The sequence below is a fragment of the Ambystoma mexicanum genome, chromosome 5q, assembly GCF_040938575.1.
Source record: "Ambystoma mexicanum isolate Mex_15411 chromosome 5q, UKY_AmexF1_1, whole genome shotgun sequence".
In the NCBI taxonomy this organism is placed as follows: Eukaryota; Metazoa; Chordata; class Amphibia; order Caudata; family Ambystomatidae; genus Ambystoma; species Ambystoma mexicanum.
In genome coordinates, this window is record NC_090933.1 from 114,564,222 (window position 1) to 114,586,481 (window position 22,260).

A 22,260-nucleotide genomic window follows, 5' to 3' on the forward strand; every position below is an offset into this window, starting at 1 on the left:
CCTTTTTATTTATCCAATTCCGTTGCCTTGCTTTTTCTATTTTGTTTGTTCTGAGGGAATTAAGACGGATAGTAGGATCACCATCTAGCAGCAGGTAAAAAGTAGTCTCAGCTAATTGCCTATCATATTCTGTGATATAATCTAAGCGGTCCAATAATACAATGGCACCGCCTTTGTCTGCACTGCTTATGACATTGATTTATTGTTCTTATGATCACCTGCTGTTGTAACCTAGAAAAATTCTGAAATACTATTAGTCTTCTATAGGAGATCCAACTCAGATAAAACTCTGTTCGAACACAATTGATTCCGGACTATGACTTGCTACCGGAGGGCTGAAGTTCGAAGGGTTATGGAGTCCACATCTCGAAGGGGTTCTCCTTAAAATATTGGTTAAGGTGAATCTTTCGAAAAAAGTTGTTGGATTTCAAGAGAGGAATTAAAGCTGTCATAAGTGGAGGTAGGAACAAACCCAAACCCTTTCTCTAACACAGCCATCTCCTCTTTAGTAGGTACATAAGAAGACAGATTAATCAATAGGCTGTCATGCTTCGTGTCAGTCTGGGTTCGTAATCCCACGTCATCATGTCCCCGTCTAAGAAATTAGAAGTAGGAGGGCCCCCTGCTCCTCTGTGTCGAGCAGAATATTTGTGGTCTCCATATTGTTCCCATTGCCTCTCCCTCGTCCAGTACCGTGTGATTGTTTCCTTGAATTGGGATTGCCCATCGAACTGTCACCGTCTGAACTGAGCGAACTGTATGAGGTATTTGTAAAACGTAATTTTTTTCTATCGTCTCTTGTAGCTCCATCATACAAGCCTTTGACAGTAACATCCAAATGGTCCATGGTGTCACCTGAGGGCTCTGGGCGTCGCATCACTAGAAATTCCTCTATCTTCAAGAAATTCGAAGCTGGCACTCAGGGGTGAGGGAGAAGTCGCTAGTAACACAAGTTCACAGAAAAGCAGTTCTGAATACATGGACGGTGACATGGACGATAGCTCAGCAGCAACGTGCTCGAATTGGAAGCAAGATCACACGGAGCAACACAGGTTAGATCCCCGGGTCCGCACTTAGAAACCTCTGGGTATTAAGTACGTTCTACATAACCTATCATATCATGCACTCAAGAAGAGGTTGGCTGCCTGCAGCACGCCAAGGAGAGTGGTTGGGAGACCCACAAGGTGGATTGAGGAAATGGAATAGTTGATGTCGTTTTCCTTTATGTTAGGGCTGGGGGCGTGTAATGTTCTCTGTTTATGCTTAATGAGGGACACCTCGCCTGTCCCATGTCCGGATTAGGACACGAGGCATGTCACAGAAAAGGCACGCAGTTCTAGTTTACAGAATAAAGACGTGTTTTATAACGCTCTGTCTCTAGCGCCTTTTTTGTTGGGACCGCCTTGCAGGCCAGGCCCCCTGTACTTGAACATAACACCCGATTCCCCCCACCGCCCCCTCCCCAAGTCACGAATAAGTGACCAGCTCAAATTTAAGAGCATAACAGTGTGGGAAACTAGTTTCAGCGTTCAGACATTGACAGAGTGAGACATCTCTGCCTCAAAGTTTAGCACCTAGTAAAGAAAAGCAGCGATGGTAATATTTCAAGCCGATATTTGGCAGAATAGCACGTTGAGTGTAGTAGTTCAGGGCACGGTGTACTGCCGCCTGTTGACTTACTCAGTAGAGTACAACTATGGTAGAGGATGCAAGGAACGTATTGCATACAGCACCGAGGACAGCAACCTAGGGCTGGAGTTGGCGGATGCCGTACCTCTAGTAAACATCAAGTAATACAATTGGCAAGACAGTGTGATACATAATAAAATTAAATTAAATACAGCTCAGTACAAAGTGAAGACTGCGGAAGTAGGAAAAGTAAACAGCCTGGTGATACTGGTAACGATACAGCTAGCTCATAGGTGTCACACACTTAGCCTCTCACCTCTTGTCCAGTGCCACCGCCTAGTTCCTCTTCTATGGCAGAGCTGCTACTGTGGCGGCGTGTGCGGGACTCGGCGTGATGTTGCTGCTCCCGGGGATGCCCTGCGTGGGGCTGTGCAGTCCGCAGGCAGGTTGCACCTCCGTGGCTAGGAGGCGAGGTGTGATGCTGGTGCGGGTTCCTTTCCCCGTGGTGATGGCGATGGTGGTGGTGAGGAGGAGGAAGAGGGTGGTGGCGGTGCCCTTGCAGCGTGCGCGATGGCTCCACACCCAGGCTCTGCAACAGACGACGGAAACCTTCCGCGCTCAAAGTTTCGTTGTCTCCGTACCGCAGGAAGAGCATACGAAGCTGCTGTCGCTGAGTGCGCGCTGCCTCGGTCAGGGCAAGGACCGGTCTCGAGGTGGAGGCGGGTGTCGGGTTTGAGGCGGCTTCCGGAGTACCCCTACTCCCCCCAATGTCTGGTTCGGCAGAGGAGAGGGGATCCTGCGCACCACGACCTCCCGAGCAGAACAGGCCAGCGAGGATCAGCCGGACCAGCATGGCTGCACCGGGCCGCGCCGTGGAGTGGGAGGAAGATGCTCCACGCTGCATTCCATTCATGCTGGTCCAGGGCGGTGGGCAGCTGGCCCTCTTCTATGTCTACCACTTGCGAGTGGCAGCGTTGAAAAGCATGGTACGTCAGCATGCAGGGATTGGTTCGCGTGGGCGGTACAGTCAGAATACTACAAACAAGTCCCCAGTCAGAACCAGGCAGGCAGCAAGCCCTCGGACTTGCTATGCATGCCCAGTCCTCAATTTCAGGCGTGCTCCGTAAACAGCGTGATTTCTGTACGCCGGTCCAGAACACGCGTTTTAAAAAAATACTGCATTGATGGGAGCAGATTGTGGTTTATGAAGGAACCGTGGTTCGGCTGTGTTTGATAGGACACACATAGGCTCAATAAACTTTTACGCATTATAGTAATATCCTACTAGATGCACCAGCTACTACTAATACAACGATTCTCATGGGAGCGATTGTTGAGATAATTTGTCCTTGTAATTCAATAAGTTTTGTGCATTTTCAAAATGGCCGACAATTTTGTCGTGGCTTTGCGGATCAAAAGATAAGTGAATGGCCGTTTTTTTCCAACTCTTGAAGGTCCAGCCAGGCTGTTTGTTGTCAATGCGTAATTGTAAATGCTCGAGCTCTAATTTGAAAAGTGAATTTCATTTTCTAGAATATTTTGGAACTTTAAATTTGCTTAATCTGTTGGGAAATAAGCATGCAAAAAACAAGGGGGGTCCTGGGAGTCTCTCTGCCAGACATGAGTCCTGGTTGCCAGAGCCTTACACAGATTCTTTAGCTCACTATCTTTCACAGAGGAGAAACATCCCAATCATATCAGTCTTTGTTGGGCCCAGCACCGAAATGCTAGGCAATTTTCTGAACAAAAGTACTAACAGCAACCCCAGACACTGTCTTGGTCTGGTTGGACCTCATCAGTAGGGGAGGGTGAGCAAGGGGTCCATGTCTGGATTCCCCTAGTAACTTAGTGTGAGACCCAAAGTCACTTAAATATGCGAAAATCAAGGGGGGGTCCTGGTAGTCTCTATGCCAGACATGAGTCCTGGTTGCAAGAGCCTTGCCCAGATTCTTTAGCTCACTATCTTTCACAGAGGAGAAATATCCCAATCATATCCAGACATGCCAACCCTCCCGATTTAGGTGAGAGACTCCAGATAGTGAAATGAAAAGTATAGCAAAATATTGCTATTTTTCACGTACTCCTGCCTGAAATAATTCTAGCCCTAATGTCTATGGGGAAATTAATTTCAACCCGAATTTTCTCATGAAATCTCCCTCCTAGGTGCCTCAGAATGTTGGCATGTATGCATATCAGTCTTTGTCCTTGACATGGCAGTAGTTTTGGCCATCACCACGGTGACGAAATGTCTACTTCTGCAAGAGTACAAGGAGGAGAAATGGGTAAAACACATCCAATGTCAACCTTTTGAAAAAGAGGATTCTGTTAATGCTGGTAAGAGATCCATTGATACATATGGGCCAGAGGGGCTAACTTAGGAATTTCCCGGGGGTTGTTTGACTTAAGCCCCTTCTGGGCTCGTGCTGTTTCAGGCACGTGGCGCCTCTGAATAAAAGCGTCTCACGTCTCCCTGTGGGCCAGTCGATACCATCTGACCCTGCCTGTGCTCCTCATTGTAGCTCTGCGCCAGCGCCATCACTTAGGCAGAGGGCCCATTGCCACCTGAGCCCTTCCCATTAACGAGCCGGCACTCCAGGTCCCCATAACAGCTGGCCACGTAGGAACGAACAAGCCTGGCGTGCTGCCAAGCTGTGCTGGGACATGCAACCATGAGCGCCCGCCATGCAATGCGCGTTTGCTGGTCGGGCCTCGCCCGACAACCGTCAGTCTTCCCTACGAGGTCCCGCTTTAGGCGGGCGCACGCCCGGAGTCCCCAATGCGTGCCACGGAAGAGGAGGAAAAAAGAAAAAAGTTGGAAACACGCTGACGCATGGGGGAGAGAGTCGCAGCGAAGACCGAAGCCGCATCACTGCTCCATTGTGCACCTGCCTGAGGGAGAGAGGCGCGGCAAAGACCGCCACTGAAGCTAGGTACACTGCTCCTGCCTGGGGAAGAGAGGTGCGGCAAGGGCCGTCATGCCATTGAGTGGAAGTGAATTGCCTGGGGGAGGATGGCGCAGCATAGACCGCCGCCACAGCAACTTTCACTTTAACTGCCAGGCCATGCCTGACAACCGTTGGCCGTACCAACGAGGACCTGCCTGCATGCAAGCCAATGCTGCCAGAGAGCCCGGAGCACCCTTCTACAAAGACCTGCCTATCCTTTCGGCCCGCTGCGCAGCATGGGCCAGGAGCAGGTCCTGCTTTCTGTGTTCCTGGAAGGAGTCCTGTCACTTCCATGGGGTTTCCTACCAGATTCCTACAACAACAATGGCGTGGCCCTTGTGTATGGGGGGAAGAGCAGATTCCTACCATGACACTGGCGCTGCCCTTGTGCTCCCAAAAGCCCCAACAACTGGCCCCAACATTGTGCTGGCACTGTGGGTTGTCTGGGACTATGGCTTTTACAGAACTAATCCTGCAACGCAGATGTGGCCCCCGGTAACACAGGCGCAGCTTTGCCTGCATGCGGTCAATGGACAGTGTGTAGAAGGACTAATACAAATGTCACCCCTTTTGTGTGTGTCGCCAAGTGCCCAATGGACAGTGATGGACCTTGGTGCTGTGCTCCCGCCCGTCTAGTGGGCTTAAACTGGCTGCAGCCACAGTAAACGTTGGTGTCCACATTCATTTAACCATATAATGTATTGTGTGCAATTTTGTGTTTGCCTTTTTTGTATACTCCTGGCATGGGTTGTTGGGACTTAAGCCTCTCCTGGGCTCGTGCTGTATCAGGCGTTAGGCACATGTGGCCCCACCACGTGGTGCCTCTGAATAAAAGCGGCGCACAGCTCCCGGTGCGCCTATCAATAACATCTAACACTGCCTGTGTGCCTCATTGCAGTGCTGCACCAGCCCAATCACTTAGGCAGAGGGCCTGCCACCTGAGTCCTTCCCATGAGCGGGCTGGCCCCCCGGCCCCCCAAAACAGGTGGGTGGGGTCCCCAGATATAGGGAAGTGACATCACCGGAAGTGTTATCATCACATTTGCACTTAGTCACCAACTTGGTGAAAGGGGAGCGCAGTACAGTGGGAACATTGTCTAGCATGTCATGCATAAACTGAAGACAAGAAAGAAGGAGATGCAAACCTTCCGGTTGCTCCAGTAAGCCATTACTGCCCCTACTCCACCTCTCTATGATCATCCAGGTTGTAGCAGCCCCCGAAAGGTGGAGCAATATGACTAGGATGGGAGAACGACATGCTCCCTAAACAGAAGGTACAGCTGCAAGGGGGAGTACCACCACCACCAAAATATTTTTTCCCAATTCAAAGGAAAACAAGAACAAGTAAAGGCATTTCTTGATGAAAAGGACCACTGTGCTTTGCCATGATCTACATCACATGATCTACATCATACCCTGCATACCAGAGCATAACCGTCACCCAAAAGGTGGTCTAAATGCCCATTTTACGCTATGGTAGGTTTTCCACTAGACCCTATTGCTGTACCAGAAGGACGGCTCTGGAAGTTGGATCACTGCACTCTAGTGCAAGAGAAACTACTATCCCTGAAAACCGGGCAGACTTTCTACTGGACAGCAATATTGTTTTGGTCCACCTTCTGTGTGAATATATGTATTATAATTGTACATTGTAATTGTTTATTTATACAGCGCTTATACACAAGTGGAGCTTCAAGGCGGGAAGAGAACAAAGGAATGCAGTAGTCATTATTAGGCCTTGAAGTTTCCAAATGATCTAACAAAGAAACGAGCGTACTAGGCCTCACAGAATTTCTCCTAGTGCATGTGCATGAAGTGCTTCAGGCGTGACCAATCTGGTTTGGGGGGGGGGGCAAAAAAAAGGGAGCAGGAGGGGCAGGGCAAACAAACTTACTGGTCCTAGTACATTCAGGTCGTGCAAGTGTACAGACGGAAGTGCAGGGGAGGGGGGAAACAAGTGCGCAGGGCCCTGGGTTAAGTGGAGAGAGGTTACCCCTCTCCTGGAGCATAAGCTGCAAAAGTGCAGTAATGTTGAACATAGTGCAGAGGCCCAGAGGTAAGTGCAAGACTTGTGGGGGAGCCTGGGACCTGTAAGGCTCTGGAGGTGAATCAGGCGACCAGTCAGCAAGAAGCTGAACAGAGTTAGGGTAGAGAAGGAGGAGGGAGGCAGGAGAGAAAGGGAAGGAGGTTAGCAGGGGAGAGGGAGAGAGAATGAGGATGAGAAGAGGATGGTCTTGAGGAGTTTTCAGAACTTAAGGTGATCCGGCTCAAGACGGAGAGAGGCAGGAAGGCTGTTCCAGAGGGAGACACCTGCAGCAGATAAAGATCTACCCCCAAATCTCTGTTTGGAAAAACTGCTCACCCACAAAGAGTTGGAGGAGGACGAGCAGAGTGCTCTAGAGGGAGAGTATTTAGGAAGTGAGTGTTGTAGACAGTGCAGGCCCTGGCCCCAGAAAGCCTTGTGGATTATGCATAGGGTCCTGGACTTGATCCTTGCAGCCACAGGAAGCAAGTGAAGGGAATTCAGCTCCGGAGAGATATGGTTCCTGGGCCTGAGACCAAGGATAAGTCTTGCGGTTCTGTTCTGGATGTGTTGTAAAGGCAGGAGAGTAGCCGTAGGAAGATTGAGAAAGAGGCTGTTGCAGTAGTCCAGCGTAGAGAGAACCAGGGCTCTGGCAATGGTGAGCCTCTGGGGAAGGTGAGAAAAGGCAGAATACCTCTCAGGAGGTGCAGCTGGTAGTGAAACTTTTTTGAGATGTCAGAGATGTGAGAAGAGGAGGAGAGAGTGGAGTCAAAGAGGACCCCCAGATTTTTTGCCTTTTTTACAGGTGAGCGCGCAGGTCCCAGGGAGGCCGGCCAGAGTGAAAGTGGGAAAGCAGGAGCGGGGGTCCCATTGAGGACGATCTCAGTCTTACTGGCATTGAGGCAGAGATAATTTGCAGCACACCAGGACTGAATTGTGCACAGACAATCAGGGATGAGCGAGGAGGAGGAGGTTGAGGGTAGTCAAAAGAGAGCTGCGTGTCATCCACATAACAATGAAAGTTAGAGGTAAGGGTAGAGATGCAGTGGGCCAAGGGGGCCATGTAGATATTGAAGAACCAGGGGGATAGGTTAGATCCCTGGGGGACACCACAAGTAAAGAGAGTGATGAAGGAGAGAAAGGACCCAAGTTCCACCTGGGAAGGACGGTCAGAGAGAAAAGAGGCGAGCCACGCCAGGGCTTGATCTGTGATGCCCAGGGTATCATGGAGATGGGAGATTAGGATGTTGTGGTTTACGGTATCCAAAGCAGAAGAGAGGTCCAGAAGAATGAAGACAGAAGGAGAGTTAGAGTCAAGATTTGAGAGCAGGTCTTCACGGGTGTTCAGAAGAGCAGGTTCCGTGCCTCTGGATGCTCTAAAGCACATTGATGGTCATGGAGACAACCAACAGATGCTTATTACCCATGTGTTGTGTATATGATAAACATTAGATGCTATTAGTGTCTTCTCTACAGTTTCAGTAAACAACTTGGATTATAGTGACATTTATACTCAAATAGGAACACATTTCCTTGTTTTCAACATTCATTTTAAACACCTCTTATTCCCGAAATCAAGGAGTTAGTAAAATAATTACACCCCACTTATGCTTGATAACATCTTACCTTACAAGCAGCAAGCATGCACCTTCTTATACTGCCTTATTGTATTCACAACACAGAAGTCACTGTTTCACACAAGCATCTAGAGAATAAAATATGAAAGCACACAATGCATTGTTAACACACAGTTTGCATATCAACACATTAGACAATCACCGACTAGTTAGTATTGGTAAATAAAGAAACACATGTTTATGTAGTAGAGGTAGTCCGGGGTTTTCAGACATGCCAACATTTTGACTCAGGTGGGAGGGAGATTTAATTAGAGAAATCGGGAGTGACACAATTTCCCATAGGGATGCATTGGGGCTAGGAGTATTTTAGGGGGGAGAACGTGAAATATTGCAATATTTATTTCACGAAAAGTCGGGAGTCTCCCGCCTAAATTGGGAGGGTTGGCATGTATGGTGTTTTGGAATGCCAATGGCCCCTTCCCAGTGAGCTGGGACTTCACAGAGAAGAGGGACTCTCCATTAAAACTTGTGCCTGCCCAGTAATTAAAGAAACAGACCTGGTAAAAAACCAGTGGCCTGTGAAGCCATGTTATTAATTCAGCAAGACATGATACAAACCCTTTGACAGGTACCAGCCTGGGTGAAATACACTTAAAAAAGCACCCTTTCCCTTGTTTTCAGGGACGAGGATGCCTACCACACAGCAGCCTGAGACTCAGGCTCTGACTGCCACCACCGGGGGTTTGCGGTTGGTGGGGACTAGGGGAAGACAACATTCAGAAAATACACAAAAAGATGGCACTATGTCTGCGCGGCCGTGCTGTATAAATTCATAATCATGCATAGGGGGCACAATTCAGGTGTCTATGAGGTGAATGGGGGCTGGGAGGAGGTGCCTGTGCTACAAGCTTCAGCCACAAAGGGTCGCTTTGAGATGGGGTCTTGTTGAGATGTTTTGGGCATGAAAGTGAGGAGACGTCCCAGGCACTTTGGGTCTCAGTTTGGTGCCAGTGACAGCAGATTTACCAATAGGAATTGGTGCAGGCCATGCCTTGTTGGCATATTGGTTCTTGACGAGGAGCTTGAACAGGGTCTACTGACAATGGCCTCAAGCCTTGGCCAACGAGCTGTAGTGGTGTGTTTGAGGTGGCCGGGAATGGCCAAAGGCAATCCACTGAGCACATTGCCCTCTGGACATGGCTGCACTTTGCCATGCATATACTAATATACAGAATTTATTTTTAAAAAATCACGTAACTTTTTTGTTATCTATACTTATAGATAACGTACATTAGTTTAAAAAAAAGTACACATTCGCTTTAAAGACTGTATTTTATTGACACAAAACATCACTCCAGAATCACAGAAATTGAGAGTTTACTTTCTATGTCAAGTTGGACTGGGGGAATGGTGTAGGTGAGTGTGGGGGGCGCGATGATCCGGGAGTTTAGGAAGTGGGTGTGTGAGGTGGAGTGTCATTAAAGTGTGAAAAGGCCAGAGGACCGTGAAAAATAAAAACGAGGTTGGGGGGGCAAATAAAAGAACAGAGATCCAAGGGAAGGAAGGAGCAGGCTGAAATGAAATTTTTAAAAAAGCAAACAAAAAATACATAACTGCTCCTTGACTTCTCGGGCCATGTTCCTGTCTGTCTGGGCTGGTGTTGTGTCCGCTTGGTCCTGCTGCTGCCTTCCACCTCGTGTGACCAGGGACAAGTAGCTTCCGGTGGACTGTCCTTGAGCCCTCCCCTCTAGGCCTAACCACCAACATGAGGCCTAGAGGGGAGAGCCTATTTTGAAATTTGCATTACAGCGCAGCGCGATCAGTGCCTTGGCCACCGTAACTCACTTTGACCTTCTGGTGGCTAACGGGCAGAGAGGGAGACAGTACGGAGCCCGGAGCAAAGAGCCATCCATACTGCGTCTTCTCTCCGGCCCAGAGGGGGCGCAGTCCTAAATTCATTCTCTTGGCATGCGCCCAGGCCCCTGACCACCCACGTACGCCAGTAATTGAACAGACTCTAGGGTGGTTGTTACCCGCCAAAAGTGTAGACATGCCAACATTCTGGAGCATCTGAGAGGAAGATGTCACCACAGAAATCGGGAGAACGTAATTTTACCATAGGATTGCAATGGGGTCCTAATTATTTTAGGCAGGAGACAGTAAAAAAATAGCACTATTTTTAATTGAAAAAATCGGCATTGTCCTGTCTTAAGCGGGAACGTAGACATGTATGAAAGTGGGTGAGTTGTAGGGTGACCAGACGTCCCATTTTGCAAGGACTATCCCGGAATTAGGCCCTCTGTGCAGAGAGGTTTTTATATATAAAAACCCCACTCCGTTTTTTGGGAAAGTGAACACTGAAATATTCCCGGATGAGTGGACGACAGGCTCAACATAATAATTAAATCATATTCACATGATAATGTTATTTTAGTTTTGCACTACTGCCACTTAACCTAAGTCTTTTTCATCCAAGGGATGGGCTCGAATACACAACCTCTTGGGTAACAGTTACATGGAGTAACTGATTGCACCATGGGGCCGGCTGTGAAATGTACCCATAACAAAGCCTGTAATAGCAGTCAGAGAAAAACGTGTTTATTTTTGACATGCATATTCACAGACAGCCAAATTGGAAGTTTCAGTAGTGAGTTGGGGCCTGGGGGGGGGGGGGTTGTCAGGTGGAGATTGGGGACTGGGATTAATTTTCAGTGGGCCATTGGGAGGTGTGGTGTAGTCCTATTTTTATGTGTGTGGCTGTAATAACTTGGTACCTGAAGAACACCCGGACCAGCAGGTAAGTTATTGTAGGTTTATTGTAAGTTAATTGCCAGGAAGAAAAACATCAGCATGTCCCTCCATGCCAGCTTAGCTCTCAACTGTAAATCCTAGAACCAGTATTCAGAGCATAACATCCCCAACACTCCACACACTCTGACATCACTACATTCCATCCAACAGTGATGTCACCACACTCAGATACACATTACAACACCTCTCCCTCCTTACATTTTTTGAACAAGAAGGAATTCTACTAAAACTATCACTAACGCAATCCCCTACATACAGGTGGCCAGCACGTAATGCACCAACTAACCAGACTCCACTGACGACAAGAAAACTGCCACCTGGAGCTCACTATCACCCTCAACACATCAAATGATATGACACTAGGGAAATGCTTAGCAATAAAACCATGGAACATGGGACAAACATAACCTACATGGCACCCCAAGAATAGACTCTCTAACTGTGCCTCCAACAAATTGGACAACAAAACCAAACCCGTGTCAGCAAAGGCACACCCAACTCCAATTCCAACTCCACTCCACTCCTTCCCCACAAAACAACAAACAATGAGGAACCCACCGAAGTATAATAAGGGCTAACTCCTCCCTCACAACCAGAACTGGAAATACACTCGAGAAACGAAAATAATAAACTAAGCACTGCCACCTGTTTCAAGCTGCCCCTTGAAACCTAGGACCTGCCACGCCCCAGCGTTCCCAAAACTACCTAACACGCCAAACCATCCGTGCACAAACAACCTTCCACCCTAGTCTGCACCCTAGGGCACCAGTGCTGCCACCCCTGGGCACGATCCCAGCTCACCAAGAGCAACAACAAGCACACCATACCAACATCAGTCCACAACAGCGCCCTTACAGAGCACACCTAACACAACCACGAACACCTACAAAAATGCAGTCCAACTAGACTGCGCAAAAACACACTCCTTAAACGACCACAATACGAGACTCAAGTCCCGACCAACTGCCATTGACAGTACACCCACACACACCTAGGACCCCTAGTCCAGCCAAACTGCAACCCTGCAGCACACCAACACCACAACCCAGAACCCCCAGTCCTTGCCCAAAAATGCACACAACACAACACTGTTACTACGACCCAGGACCCCTAGTCCTTGCCAAACTGCACCACCGCAGCACAACAACACCACAACCCAGGACCCCTAGTCCTTGCCCAAAAATGCACACCACAGTACACTGTTACTACGACCCAGGACTCCTAGTCCTTGCCAAACTGCACTTGCAGCAACACACCAACACTACCACTAAGGACACTAAGTCCTAACCAGACTGCACCAAAAGCGCCAAATCACTAACCTACAGGACCCCTAGGTCAAACTAGGCTACCACTGGACACCATTATGGCACACTACAATTCTCGCAGAACACACCCCTCACAACAACAGGAATGCGCTGCATAATTCCACGCCTCACCCGCCACAGTCTCATATATAAGACGGGCAACACAATGCAGGAATACATATAATGACGATGTAACTATACTTCATCTCTGAGCGAAGAAAGTTCCAGTTCCAAATAGTTGGAAGTCAATTAAAAGGGCAATGTCAAACATCACCCCACAACCAAACCCACCCGTAAGTCTTTGAGTGGACAACCAAACACAACTGGAGCAAACCCACCCATGAGTCAATGTTAAACAAATTCAGTAATAAGACCCTCCTGCAACCTGTAAGAAAATCATGTTAGCATACTGCAATGGTCAGAACTCTACAATACAACTCGGAATTGCTGGAACCCGCCACCCACAAGTCCCAAATCCCACAGATCAGAGTCCACCTGTAAGAGAAACTCATTAAAAAAAACACAATCAGTTAAACACACCTAATCAATTCTTCTGCCCAACATTTCTTTAGAATGACACAGGCCACAACAAAAACACTCTCGCACATACTGGCCCAACACAACAACATAGTATCTAACAAATGAGGCCATAACATACACACAAAACACCATGCAAACAGCCTCACACACACCTACTGAAAGATGCCTTAATACTGCATAAGCTTCCTCCTCTTGAGGTGCTGCTCCCAGCTGCTCCAAGAGGCTACATCTCGACCGCTCCGAATCCTTGGGGAACTGCCTGAATGAAAATCCATAAAAACACACATGTCCGAAACTCCTATAAGACACGTCGACTCTAATTCCTTGCTGGCCACACAGTCCGAGAAAGGATCAAGAACCCTGCTCCGCACCACTCTGTCCACCGTTACGGTTACCCAAATCCAGGCCTCTGTAACACCCAACTCGCTGGTCCAGCACAAGACCAATTGTGCTGTGAAATCCGAACTCTGTTTCATAAACAGCACTACCACGGCTGCCACTTGACAGCGCGCACTACTTGCATCGCTTCGGAATCTCCTTATGCGTTCCAGCTCTTCACGCTGGAACGCATTGTGATGACCCTTAGAAGTAATCGACGCCATCATTCTGCCGTGGACGCCACACGTAGCACACCCGAATCCTCTTGCGTGTTCCAGCTCTTCACGCTGGAACGTGCTGTGATGACCGTCCAACGCCATGATTCCGTCATGGGCATAACGGGGGATGCATCTCTGCTTCTGCTCCCCATTCTTCACAGTGAACTCCACTTCCTCCACCGCACCGGGAACGCTCACCCCGGGGATTCTCCGCCGCCACTGCCACCCATGCAGTGAACACAGGCTTGAACCGCCACAGCCAGCACCACCCGGCCTGCTGGCACACCTCCACACGCCTCTCTTCACTCCGCACACCGACATATGCGCTTCTCTCCTACGTGGCACTCCTGAACCACGCAATGCAGGGGGCTACAGTGCGCTCCAGACACAAGCTCAGCACCATCTCCTTCCTCACTTCAATGCCGCCTGGCAAGACGCTCCTGTATGCCTCATGCAAACCGGGATGCGCACTGTCCAGGACACAAAACTATCAGCACGCTGGCCTGCTGAAGCCCCCTCCGCTGGGGCACTCGACCTGTTGCCCCTCCAGCACCTCACACCGGCTTGTGTGCCGACTCGACTCCTCTTATCAGCACCACCCGGCCTGCTGAAGAGGTATCTGGAGCCCAGTTAAGACAACACTGGACCAACATCTGCTGACACTTTCTTCATGGGACATGGACTCAAAGGAGGGCGATGTTTCCTGGCTCAGCACTGTCCCCTCCTCGACAGAATCCCATCCTCGTCGCCAGTGTAATAGCTTGGTACCCGAAGAATACCCGGACCAGCAGGTAAGTTATTGTAGGTTTACTGTAAGTTAATTGCCAGGAAGATAAACATCGGCATGTCCCTTCATGCCAGCTTAGCTCTCAACTGTAAATCTTAGAACCAGTATTCAGATCATAACATCCCCAACACTCCACACACTCTGACATCACTACATTCTATCCAACAGTGATGTCACCACACTCAGATACACATTACAACAGTGGCCATCCTGGTTTTTTATTTAAGAAATCTGGTCACTCTAGTGAGTTGGCAAGTACATACATGCCAACATTTTGCCGCAGCTGGGAGGGAGAATTTGCAACAGAAATCGAGAGAATGTAATTTTCCCATTGGGTTGAATTGGGGTTAGATATATTGAGGGAGGGAGACAGTAAAAAAGAGCACAATTTTTGATGAAAAAAATCGAAAGTCTCCTGCCAAAATCGGGTGGGTTGGTATGTATGCTAGCATGAAAACACTGTCAGCGGTGACACCCTCCTCCTCTGGTTGTTTGAAAAGATAAGTCATTATGGTTAGCTAATAGGGTGTGTGAAAAACCTGAAGGTGTCTCACTTACTAGTCCCCGGGGATCTGTCATCCAAGTAGCCAGGACACGGCCATCGCTATTGGATTCAATTCCTGGGGCAGGACCAGTGCGGGAGGATCACCTGGATGATGGGTCCTCGGGGAGTAGAGGTGGGACAGCGACGGGTGAGATACGGTATTCCCCTTCTTAAAACTCCTTTCCCCCATCCTACCACGTAGGATACTCAGACAATCTACTGCCCCCTTTTCCAACATGAACACCTTACACCACGAAAGAAAATGGACTAACACTAGAGCAGTCTACCTGACATGTCCCAACACATGGGTCAGGCAATTGACCAGAACCACACACACCTGACAGCCCTTTCCCTTCCCCACATGGATAAAAGTTGGAGCACGAGAGCGCACTACGAGCAAGGCCAATAGCCAGCATGTGTTGCAGCAGATGTCAACGGTACATGGAGCATGCCTACACTGATAATCAGAACAGGGAGAGACGCTGGCTACCATGTTACCGGCCTTGACTCCAGAGACAAGAAAAGCCAAGCAGTTCATTGCAACCGGTGAGTCGAGGGGAGAGTCAATAAGAAACCGAACTGTGTTGAAAGAAAGTCGCAAACAGCAAATTAAGGGAAGTTCAAAGAACTGTTGACATTAGGGGAAAACAAGCTGCAGAGGGTTCAGGCACCATGTGGGTGCTCATTCGAGAGACTCTGGTTGATTCCACGTGTGTTGAAACTACAGATACCAGAAGGCCCTAAGGAGAGCCGCAAAGAAAAGGTCAAAGTGGTCATACAGGGGTCTAGCCCCCCTGTATAGGTGAAAGTGTTTGACCTGCACATAATTGGAAAGCTAAGAAAAATAAATCCTGCATAGTGAGAAAAGAGAAAGAACTGTGTGATTAGCAAAAGTTGGCAAGAGTGAACTTGACGGAGGGATGTCGATGGAAAGGGGCGAAGCCTGAAGTCCCTATCAACAGTGTTTTGACAAAAGTGAACCCAACAGAGGGAAGTCTACAGTGAACTGTTTAAAAAGACATTAAGACTTGTGAATGCCACAGGTGAAATTGTTTTGAGGAAAAGCCATAGTGAACCCGACAGAGGGAGGCAAACATTTGAGATGTATCTGTGCCCGGAAGAGGGGGATCCAGGAGTGAAAAGCCATCACCCACCGACACATGAGTGAAACAGAGAAAATCTTTTGACTATAACCCAGAGTGAACCGGACTGAAGGAGGCTGATATCCAAGAGGGGTATGAGCACAGAAGAGGAGGATCTAGGGGTGAATAATCATCACCCAAGTGCAATCAGAAAGGAACATTTGTATATGGTTTTGAACCTACCAGGCCCTCGGAAGTAAGAGATCTAACCATCAAAGGTCCTGATATCGTGAGGAACGTTTTGTGAATATGAACCCAGAAGAGGGTGATCCAGTGGTGATAAGTCATCACCCAACGTACATTTGGAAAGGAACTTTTTGTTTGTTAATTTGAACACATCAGGTCCTCTGAGGCAAATTACTTTCTGTAGAAAAGAGACTTAACCACCAAAGGTCCTGATAGCTGAAAACTGAACTGTCATCTTGTACTGGGAAAGCTCGAAATTGTGCTGTGATCAGGAGTGCCGCCTTGTCCGGTGCCCAAAACGTGGGGAAGAGAGAACCCTGGCTACCACATCCTAACTTATCATTTGTGAACACTTCTTCCTCTCTTGTGAACACTATCCCACACTCTTTTTTTAATTTAGTTGTAAGGATTGGTAATAGGTTTTTTAAGTATAGGCCCTTTTATTTGAGAAGACGCCACTAGGACTGCCGTATTATTATTTGATGGTCGTAGCTTGTGCCCATCTTAGATTTAGGTTTAGATTAGGTGTTTTTTTCAACCGGCATATACAGTTGAATAAACACCCTTGAACTGTGATCACTTGTGTCTGTCTTTACTGTTGCTACCATGAGTTTCTTACAGGTGCTGGGATGGCATATTAATACACTGGGAGGGATTTTGAGTGTTAAAACACAACACTTCCCCTTTGGATGCCTTCGCCATGTCCATATATTCCAGGCACAAGTATTTATTCTATTTTTTTAAATATTGGGAGGGATTTTGAGTGTTAAAACACAACACTTCCCCTTTGGATGCCTTCGCCATCCCATATATTCCAGGCACAAGTATTTATTCTATTTCTTTAAATATTAGCCGACTTTGGTCAAGGGTTGTGCTCTGGGCGCTTGGCACTCGACAATGCTTGTGTGAGATCGTTAGTCGAGTTTGTACAGTAAGGGTGCTAATTTAAGCACTTTTGAGGTGTTTAGGCGCACTAGATGACGGACACCCAACCAACTTTATATCTACGCCTCTCGCTTTAGGAGGACGGAACTGGAAGTCGACATGAGGGCTGATCTGAATCAAAGCTACTGCATCACGTAATGCCAGAAAAATGTTGTAAGCAGATGATGAACATCGTTGAGGAGACAAGGCACCTATTGTTTTAGGGAGGCAGGAAATGATAGACTGGGAGGCCTCTAGAGACTGGGGCCAAGCGTCTGGAGGGGTACAAGGGAGGCTGACTTGGAGGGGTGGGGGTGATGTCAAAGTTTGGTTACGTGTGCAGGGTTAGGATGAGATGCTGTCCCGTTTTGACTGTGCAATAATAAAACCCTGCCTGATCATCCTCTGAAACCTAATCTGACTGGTTTTCTGTCACGTTCATAGATGGTGCTCGAGACTCTGACCTGTCGTGCAATTCCATGTGCTGCCGGACCCTGAGTTGCCTCCTGAAGAACCCTGAGAGTGCTCAAGAGAAGGTCCTTCTTAAAAGCTGCAAGGGGGATTTTCGCGAGAAAGATACCAGGGATGGTGAGCATCCATACAGGGCCGCGCCGCAAACCAAGACTCTTTTGTACAGACAGAAGGATGGCCAGGCAAAGTGTGGATTTATTTATGGGATGTGCTGAAATCGGTTTGAGGTTTTTGGGTTGGATATATCGCATCAGTTGTGGGGGTTTTACTGTTTTAATGCACTGATTCTAGTAACTGTTTTTCTTTTTTTGTGAAAGAATCTGGCAAAATACTGGAATTAAATAATTAGGCAAGCTGGTTTTAGTATATGATTTTTGGTTGACCGAATGCATTCAGATACTGGTAAGATAATGTCTCAGTAGGCAACCTCTCTGTATTATCTATATCTGTGTCACTGGTTTGGATTAGGGAACAATAAAAGGGGGATATTGGAAAACTGATATAATGAAGCCCGATTAAATAGGGACATATACATGTTATGCAGGGTGAGAGCTCCTATCACTGCCAGGACCACTCTGCAGGTTCTCTGCTTATTAGTCCCCTCTCTTCTCAGGACTGTGAAGGAGTGAAGTCAAAGCGTGAATGATACAGGGGCACCTGGGTAATGTGGCAACTGGAGATTGACAGAGTGATAATAGGGACAGAGATGGATAAAGAACAATCATAGCAGGCGGAGAACCCCTAAAGAGATCACCCACCAACCATATGTTTACCAATTTCAATAGCGCTACATGTGAGTGTTTTGGACTATTATCACTACTGGGCATGACAAGAAAAGCATATTCAGTTTCCGTTTGAACATACTTTTAATTTAGAAAAGTTGGGAGTAGGTGGGTGCTGATTGCACAAAAGGGGAAAGTAACTCCAAAACATTGGGGAGCATTTGCGACTTGGTTACAGACATGATGTAAGGGTAGAGGACTATGGTTCGTTAATGATAGACTGCAATGACAGATAAAGTACTTGAGGATGAGAGGAGCAATTGATAAAAATACACATTTGTGTCCCCAAATAGTGGAGGAAAAAGAGATGGACAAGACGGAAGAGGATCAGGAGCACCAGGATGGTGAATTGGCTGAGGATATTATTGACTTCTTTACTAGCATGCAAGCAGCAGTAACAGCTGTACAGACACAGCCCCAACAGGGGGCGCCAGCACATGATGGGGCTCAAGCTCAGCCTCCTTTACCAATTCAACCCTCTGCACCTGAATAGCCAGATCAGAGTGGACAGGGAGCAACTGCGGACATATGCTAATTTGTGCACCTCCCACCTACACCCTGTTTATGACAAGGGCAGGCATGATTTATGTCTGGGAACTTTGAGTCTTTTAGGCGCCTCTTAGATAAGTGCCAGCAGGTAACGAGGGCAACAACAAAACCTTGTTACAGTGCAGGTTCCAGGGACGCTATGAGATCTGAGTAACCTGGCAAAGGAATTCCCAAGCATTAGAAAGGAACTGCTGTGTTTTCTAGAGGAACTGCAGATGGCCCTACTGTGTCCTAATCCCTCCTAGGCAGATATGAATCAGCTCATGAGGATAATCATGCCACCGTAGGTGAGCCAAAGGCTTGTAGAACGTGCCCATAGCCAGCCTTAGACCCAGCCCAGCATCAGGGGAAGCATTGGTACAGGCTACGAAGAGGATAGTTTCTGCAATCCCTGATATATGTCAGCAGAAAACAGATTGGGCCAAGAAAGGAAATTGTAAATAAGAGAGTGTCTCTGGCAGATTATTTAGATAGGCTGAACGTTGTATTTACTCAACATTCTGGTATTGGCAAGCCAGATGACACTGCACGGGAGGCACTAGCAAATTCTTTTTTTACTGTGCTTTTACCTAAGGTCCTGGCACAACTTAAAAATGTGTGCATTGGGTGGCAGACTAGACCGCTGGCTAAGCTGGTGGTGGTGGTGAATCACTGTGTTGTGTGCCAGGAACAGAAGAAGGAGCTGTTTGAGAGTAAGGTGATGACTTTACAAATGCAAAGTCTGCAGATCCAAATGAGAGACAAATGGAGAATGCACAGGCACTAGCCCAGAGGGGGACAGAGCAAAAACAGAGGCTCGAAAGGTTCTCAGGTGGGACCAATGATACAAGGGGGCAGATGGGTGGCGACTCATCGCAGCAGACCTACCAGAAACAATGGGGCCTGCCAGATCAAAAGAGGCCACCAGGTTCATTAGGCCAACGAAGACCAGGGTTTTCGCCAAATTGGCAACCATGCTAGTCCCCTTAGTCTGTAACTACTGTAAGGGTGTGGGGCACTGGAAGAATGAGTATCCATACAAACCACAGAGACCGTATCGGCAAGGGGAATTTTGGACTGAGGGATGCCCAGGGATGCCCAAAGGGAGCTCCACCTCTATTTCCCAATCGTAACATCAACCTGTTTGTTCCTGGACCATCGAATACCACGCTGATTGATCAGATGCTTTGTGACTCCAGAAGAGTGGGGGATCCTGGAAACTCCTTTAATTCCAGTGGACCAAGTTGGCCCATATGTCCAGAGTCATGTGGAGGGGAATTTTGTGGCGTGTCTAGTGGAAACAGTGGCTAATAGACCAGCCCAACAAATAGACACTTTTCCGGATGTCCCTGTGCCCAGAGAAACTGAAAGCGGTGGTTATTTTGAACACCGCATTGTACACCAGGTCACAGGGCCCCTCACCATCACACTGGGATCCATTAGCGACCAACACACATTCCTTTTATGTCCAACTGCACCTGTGAATCTGTTAGGATGGGACCTTCTATGTAAGCGCAGGTTTACTATATGTTCAGAATTATGAGTCTGACACAGAGGTGGTATATTTGTTGGCAAATACTTTTATTAAAGATAAAGAAAAGGAAAACTGTAGCATTCTCGATCCAGAAGAATTCTTCTACTGTTCTTTACGCCAACTAAAATGTTCAGTTCTTAATTTTCAAATCTTGACAAGAAAACACAATCCCCAAGTAACGGGAGAGCCCTTTCCCCTCTTCTTCTTTCACTTCACTTCATCTGTTTCCTGATCCTATCACACTTGATCTGCAAGTCCTCTTGTTTTAAATGGTTGTACTTTCACAAAAACAAATATCACACAGCAAATCCGGTTTACTCTCCTGCCAGATTTGACTTTAGTTCTTTCTTTCTTCACCCGCAGTTGTGTCTCACAAGAAAAAAATAATCAAAAGCAAAGTCCACAAAATGTATCACCAAGTCTGGTTTACTCCCTTGACAGACTTGACTGTAGTTTTTGCTGTTTCAAAAACATGTTTATCAATGGCCCTTGCCCCTTTATTTCCTGCTTGTTGTATGGGTCCCAGCCCCCTCTGGGATACCTCAGAGGCTCCCCAATTTGTTCTGCATCTCCTTATCCACTCAGGTGGGTCCCTGACACTTTTAAAGTTTCTTGGGAATTCCCCAACTTCATATGTGCGTCCAAGACCCCTCAAGGATATCTTGTAGCCTCCGAGACATGCTCTGTAGCTTATCTCTCATTCTTGTGAGTCCCTGACCCTTTTAGGTTTCTCAGGGATTTGCAGAAGTGCCTTGGATCTCAGCACCTTGGTCACACACTTCCTTAGACTGTAAAAGGGTCCTTGACCCTCCTGTACTCTTCTCGTGCTGCTTCCCCAATTTCATATGGGTTGCAGACCCCTCTCTCAGGTTTGCCTTGCAGCCCAGCAGCCTGTTTGCATACTTCTGTAGACTGCAATGGGTCCTTGACCCTCCTGTACTCTTCTTGTGAGGCTTCCCCAGTTTCATATGGGTCCCAGACCCCTCTCTAAGGTTTGCTGTCCCTTTTTGCCAGGCCTGGTTCACTGATCTGCCAGGCACTGTTTCTCATATGTCTGCTTTTTATTTCTCCCCAGGGACTGGGATGAGTGAGAAGGGGTTCCTCTGCTTTCCCTCGACTGCCTTGTTTGCTCTTTTTGATCCCCACCTCCTGCTACCTAGTTGCCTTTTGTGGCATTACCGTCGTCTGCCTTGGGTGTCTTTGCGGGACCATCTCTGCATGCTGTGGGCTTCTGCGCCTTTTCCGGCTCTCTCAGCTTCTCCCCGCCGTACTTCCAGAGCTGATCTCTCTCGGGTTGCGCCTCCTGCCTCGGTCGTGTGGCCTGGCTCATGGTTGCTCCCAGACCTCTGATTCTCCTCCAGGACAGCTCTGAACACGTCCTGTGTTTGGCAAGGGTCTGCCAAGGTCCCCTGCTCTTAGCAGTAAACCGTTCACCAGCTATCATTTTCTCCAGTGAGGATCTGCCTTTGCGTACAAGCCTTCTTCCCTTTTTATTATTGGGATTGAGTTTGATTGACTATACCGCGTATGTTGGTTCTACAGTGGTCTTTTTCCTCTTTGCCCAATCTTCTTCGTGTCAGTAGTAAGCGGGACTCCAACTGGATAGTTCTTACTCTTCCTCATCACAGTATGTTCAAAGTGGTTGGGATTTCCTATCTTACAGCAATAGATGGACATCTGAGGAATTAAAGAAGGAGAACAGGGGTGAGATCAGTGAAGAACCAGAGAAGGAGGAGGTTGATATCATGTCCCCCCAGGATAGTCATCACTAGTCCCATGGAGGATTTCCCTCTCCATGAGATCTACCTGCTGAGTACCACCCCCAGGGGTACTATCGGGTAGCGGCCTCATCTCGCTGGTCTCATGGGTAGGTGCTATTCTGCAGTAGCACGACACTGGGACTTGAAAAAACATAATCTGTCACTGATAAGATTTCA

At 47.9% G+C, this 22,260-nt stretch overlaps 1 protein-coding gene and 1 long non-coding RNA gene across 3 annotated transcripts in view; one reads left to right on the top strand and one right to left on the bottom strand.

The window, feature by feature from the left end:
* The window catches only part of SLC39A6 (solute carrier family 39 member 6), a 254,817-nt gene extending 252,052 nt beyond the window's left edge, over nucleotides 1-2,765 (bottom strand). Inside the window, exon 1 of one of the 2 annotated variants that reach the window (XM_069620630.1) lies at nucleotides 1,946-2,765. In XM_069620630.1, coding sequence (XP_069476731.1) covers nucleotides 1,946-2,542 — 597 coding nt within the window. In that variant the 5' untranslated portion in view covers nucleotides 2,543-2,765. The remainder of the gene's footprint in view (nucleotides 1-1,945) is intronic. The other variant, XM_069620631.1, reaches the window with a different exon arrangement.
* The window catches only part of LOC138497279 (uncharacterized), a 291,765-nt gene extending 273,929 nt beyond the window's left edge, over nucleotides 1-17,836 (top strand). Inside the window, exon 2 of the long non-coding RNA XR_011278556.1 lies at nucleotides 17,453-17,836. This is a non-coding gene — a long non-coding RNA (uncharacterized lncRNA). The remainder of the gene's footprint in view (nucleotides 1-17,452) is intronic.
* Nucleotides 17,837-22,260: the final 4,424 nt, after the last annotated feature.